We start from the raw sequence: 4,190 nt of genomic DNA on the forward strand, positions 1-4,190 counted from the left end.
CTGGTGGGTCGGAGCGCCCGGCCGTGGAGCGGCCCCTGGAACAAGACAGCACTGAAGCCGAGAATGAAGCTACCCTGGGAATCGTGTGTATAAGTGTGTACAGAAATAAATATGTCTAATAAAGCCGGGCTGCGCCTCGGTGCGGGGCGCCGGGGGGGGGGGACCTGTCCCCTGCAGGGTGACGCTGCGGGCCAGGCCGTGCGTCCGGCGCTGGTGCAGGGGGTGCAACCCGCCTGCACCCCGGCTGCGGGCCCTGCCCGGGGACGGGGACACTGGGCACGTGTAGTTGGCGTGTGCGGCCACGGGGTGGCAGGGACAGCCTGCAAACGGTGGGGCCGAGCGCAGCGTCCCTGCCACCCATGCGTGCCCTGCATCTCTGCCACCCTGTCTCCTGTGCATGCCCTGCATCTGTGCCACCCTGTCATCTATATCTGCACCATATCTGTGACACCCTGTCCCCTGTGCATGCTGTGCATCTCTGCCACCCTCCCTGTCACCTGTATATGCCACATACCTGTGACGCCCTGTCCCCTGTGCATGCTGTGCATCTCTGCCACCCTCCGTCACCCATGCATGCTGTGCATCTCTGCCACCCTCCTTGTCACCCATGCATGCCGTGCATCTCTGCCACCCTCCCTGTCACCCATATACACCACATAGCTGTGCCACCCAGCCTGGCCGTGCATTCGGGGCCCGCCAGCACAGGCTGGGGCACACACGACAGGCGTTCCCTGCCACCGTGGGTCGAACGGGGCCGATGGCAGCTGCCAGCACCTGGACCCCCCCCGCAGCAGGTGCTGGGACCGGTGCTGATGACTCATTAATTATCTGCCTAATGAAGAGCCCCAGGCTGAAATGAGCCGCAGCTGGGTTGCATTGCCCAGCAGCCGGCTCTGGTCTCAGCTGCCCGTCCCGGCACACGAGAGGGTTCCCGCATTTTAGGGCTGTTTTCTGGCTGTAACCACCAGCCGCTACAGCCAGCGAGCTCTGGGAGGGCCGGTGAGTTTTGGGTGCCCGAGCACCCCATGAGCATCCCCCTGCGGGTGCTGGGGGCCGGCTGCCACCGCGTAACCCTGGCTCTGAGCACCGCGGGCAGGCAGCGGAGCTGGGAAACCTGCTTGTAACCTGTAGGCTTGTATTTCAGAGACCCGACCTGGGCTCTCCGTCCCCCACCGTGACCCGGTGCCAGGCCCATTAAGGGCAGGCCCAGCCGTGGCCCCTCCGCCCGCCAGGTCACCGTAACCCCCTAATTAACCCACGCGCTGTTTTGCTGCCGAGTTGGAGCCGCGGGGGTGTTTGTTTCCCGCGGTCCCGCGCAGCGGCCGCCCCCGCCGCGTTGCAGGTGGCGTGCCAGGGGCCACGTGGCACGGCTGGGGCCGTGGGGTGGCACYGGCTGCAGGAATGGGGTTGTGCAAGGCCCCGGCTGTGCTCGCTTCCACGAGTCGTGCCAACAGGGCTTGGCTCCCCCAGCCGCGCACCGGCCAGGGAAAAGGGCCGTGGCTCTGCCGAAAAGGGGACATGGGTGCTTTCCTCCGTGCGGTCCCTGCTCCGGGTGCCCAAGCTGGACCAAGGGGACGGTTCAGACCTTGCAGCGGCACCGATTCCTGCAGGTAACACCCAGCCGTGCAGCAGGGCTGCAGCCGGCATGTAAATCCCTCCAGGCAAAGCAGTGAAGTCAGCGTTGTGCCGGGGGGAGCACAGCTGTGGGGGGGGGGGGGTGTAATGCACCCCCAGCCCCCACGGGCAAGGACAGGCCACTTTGCACCATCCCTGGGAAAGGGGGGGGCATGGCACCCACCCCCCTCCCCGAGCAGGAGGGCTCAGCCCCGTGGCCTGCCTGGTGCTGGGGGCGGCGGGCAGCCCCCGTTCACCCCGAGCCAGCTGTAATTGCAGGCAGAAGTGCAAAGGCAACAGCTCCCCGGCTGCCTCTTGCGACAGGCTCCCAGCACACGCGTGCTCTTGCAACACGGCGCGGCACAGCCCCGGGCCTGGCGCCAAGTAGGGCTGCGCCGCGGGGTGCGAGGGGGTGGCCCGGGCCRTCAGCGCTGCCCCTGCTCCCCGCGGTGGGGCAGGCTGAGCCGAGCCCCAGCTCAGGGGCAGGGCAGGACATGGAGGAGGTCAATCCATGCACCGCCCCAGGAAGGTCGCTGCCAGCGGGACAGGGGCCTCCTCCAGGCACGGCAGGAGGCAGAGCCCCTGCAGAAGAAGGGACACAGACCAGGGGACACCGCTGGCTGGAGTACAGAGAGCTTTACTTAAATATATTTACAGAGTAGCAGACACCACAGAGAAGACCTGGCCGCATTCGGCCAGCAACGTGCAAGGGAGAAGCATCCAGGCAGATCCCAGCTGCCCTGGTTGCACCAAGCCGGGAGGTAGGGAAAGGAGTGCGGGTGCCACGGTGGGGTGCGAGCAGCCTCCCCGTGTGCATTGACCTAGGAGGGATGGGACGTGCATCCCCGGGGCGCGCGCAGAGGGGCCGCGGCGCGGAGCCCTCATTGCAGCGTCTTCCTGCGGGGCAGCGGCGGGAGGCTGCGGGGCAGCGGCAGGAGGCTCTGCAGGGCCGGGGCGCTCTCCACGTGCTCCTCCTTGGGCTCCTCCGTGGCGTCCAGGAGCTGCTGCATGTAGCAGGAGGTGCCCAGCAGCACGTGGCCCGTGGCCTGCATGGTGAAGAGTGTCCAGCGCAGAGCTTCCCTGCACGGGGACGAGGTGGGTGAGCATCCCTCCTTGCACCCGCCCCGGCTGGCCGCCCATCACGGCCCTCCCAGGCCACCCCAGCCCTCCAGCACTCACTTCATGAGCCGCTTGGCCCCGTAGCAGCGCAGGTCGTAGGACATACTGTAGGTGCCGTAGAGGGTGGCTTTGACGTTGAGGCAGCCCAGGTCCTTGGGGCTGGTCTTGTAGAGGTCGAAGGTGATGCAGGCCACGTCGATCCTGCGGCGCGGCTTGTGGGACAGGCTCAGCTGGTAGCCCGGTGTCTAGGGCAGAGCAGTCCCCGGGTTATGGGGCAGTGTTGCCTCCTCCTAGAGGACCCCCAGCCTGCCCAGTACCTCCCAGCCAGCATCGCAGCAGCTGGCAGTTCCCAGGGCAGGATACAGCCCCACTAAACGGGGCTCCTGCCCACCCCAGGACCCCGTCCCAAGGTTGGGCACTCACCTTGGAGGCGCACCACGTCTGCCCCTTGCTCAGGGCCATGAGCACCGTGCCCTCCTCCAGCGTCTGGAAGAAAGCCTCCGTCTCCACGGCCGTGCCGTCCTCGTCCAGGACCAGGGAGACGGGCCCCGGCGCGAGCAGGGCACTCTCAACCTGCAAGGGGTGATGGTGATGGGCAGGGGGCCCGGCCAGGCGGACATCCCTGCCAGACGGCAGCCAGGCGGCCCCCGGCTCACCTGGCACAGCAGCTCGGCGAGGCTCCGTGCCATGACGCCCTTGCGCAGGCTGCGGTCCCAGTTGCAGACGCGGTAGGGCCGGGGCCGCGGCGCCGGGCTCGACAGCAGCTGCTGGGTCATGGAGGCGCTGGCGGAGACGCATCTGGGGAGGGATGGAGGGATCAGGGGGGCTTCCAAGGCCACCGCCAGCCCCGGGCGGTGCCATCCCCCCCAAGCCATCACTGGGGACCAGCACATCCAATCCAGGGGCCAAGAAGTGCCAAAGCAGGGAGGGCTCCAATGTCCGTCCCCCCCCGGGCTGGGGCCTCCCCACGGCACTTACTTGGAGATGGGGTCAGCTAGGCGCAAACTCAGGGACTTGGCGTAATCCATCTCGGCAAGGAACACTGTCGAACCTGCCAGGAGGGAAGGAGTCAGCCCTGGGCAGCAGCCCCTCACCACCCCCAAGGAGACCCCTTCCCACCAGCCCTGCACCCGCAGCACCTTCCCGCCCTCGGCCCCGGCGCGGTGGTGAGCCAGCGCCCCGGCACGGCCGCCTTTACGCAGGGGCTGCGCCTGCCCTTTGGCCGGGGCCAGGCTGGGGGCAGCAGCCGTGACAAACTCTGCCAGCCGGGCTCTTGCGCAAAGCGGCACGTGGGCTCCTGAGTCAGCGCTGGAGCAAAGGTGAGACGCAGACACGGGGCAGCACCTTTGCCCAGGCCTCTTCGGGGAGGGAAGCAACGGGGTCAGAGGCACCCAGGATGGCTCCAACCCCTGTCCCACCCTCATGGCTCCAGGGCCGGCTCCAACATCCCCATCCCC

General features: G+C 67.7%; 2 protein-coding genes across 3 annotated transcripts in view; one reads left to right on the top strand and one right to left on the bottom strand.

The window, feature by feature from the left end:
* The window catches only part of ZFPM1 (zinc finger protein, FOG family member 1), a gene marked incomplete at its 5' end in the record, with an annotated part of 36,792 nt that extends 35,594 nt beyond the window's left edge, over positions 1–1,198 (top strand). The window contains one exon of the mRNA XM_026092041.1: positions 1,145–1,198. Coding sequence (XP_025947826.1) covers positions 1,145–1,198 — 54 coding nt within the window. The remainder of the gene's footprint in view (positions 1–1,144) is intronic.
* A 1,037-nt stretch (positions 1,199–2,235) lies between these two features.
* Positions 2,236–3,823, bottom strand: LOC112978465 (cell death activator CIDE-3-like). 2 transcript variants are annotated; one of them, XM_026092030.1, is made up of 5 exons: positions 3,712–3,821; positions 3,390–3,531; positions 3,157–3,306; positions 2,794–2,978; positions 2,236–2,694 (listed from the first exon to the last, which is right to left on the bottom strand). In XM_026092030.1, exons 1-5 carry the CDS (start codon positions 3,759–3,761, stop codon positions 2,496–2,498), a joined length of 726 nt encoding a protein of 241 aa, XP_025947815.1. In that variant the 5' UTR covers positions 3,762–3,821; the 3' UTR covers positions 2,236–2,495. The 2 variants fall into 2 exon arrangements, with proteins under 2 accessions (XP_025947815.1, XP_025947816.1); XM_026092031.1 differs by having other exon boundaries at positions 3,157–3,531; positions 3,712–3,823.
* Between the last annotated feature and the right edge of the window lie 367 nt (positions 3,824–4,190).

Source organism: Apteryx rowi, unplaced genomic scaffold (assembly GCF_003343035.1).
Source record: "Apteryx rowi isolate R43461 unplaced genomic scaffold, aptRow1 scaffold_94, whole genome shotgun sequence".
NCBI lineage: Eukaryota > Metazoa > Chordata > Aves > Apterygiformes > Apterygidae > Apteryx > Apteryx rowi.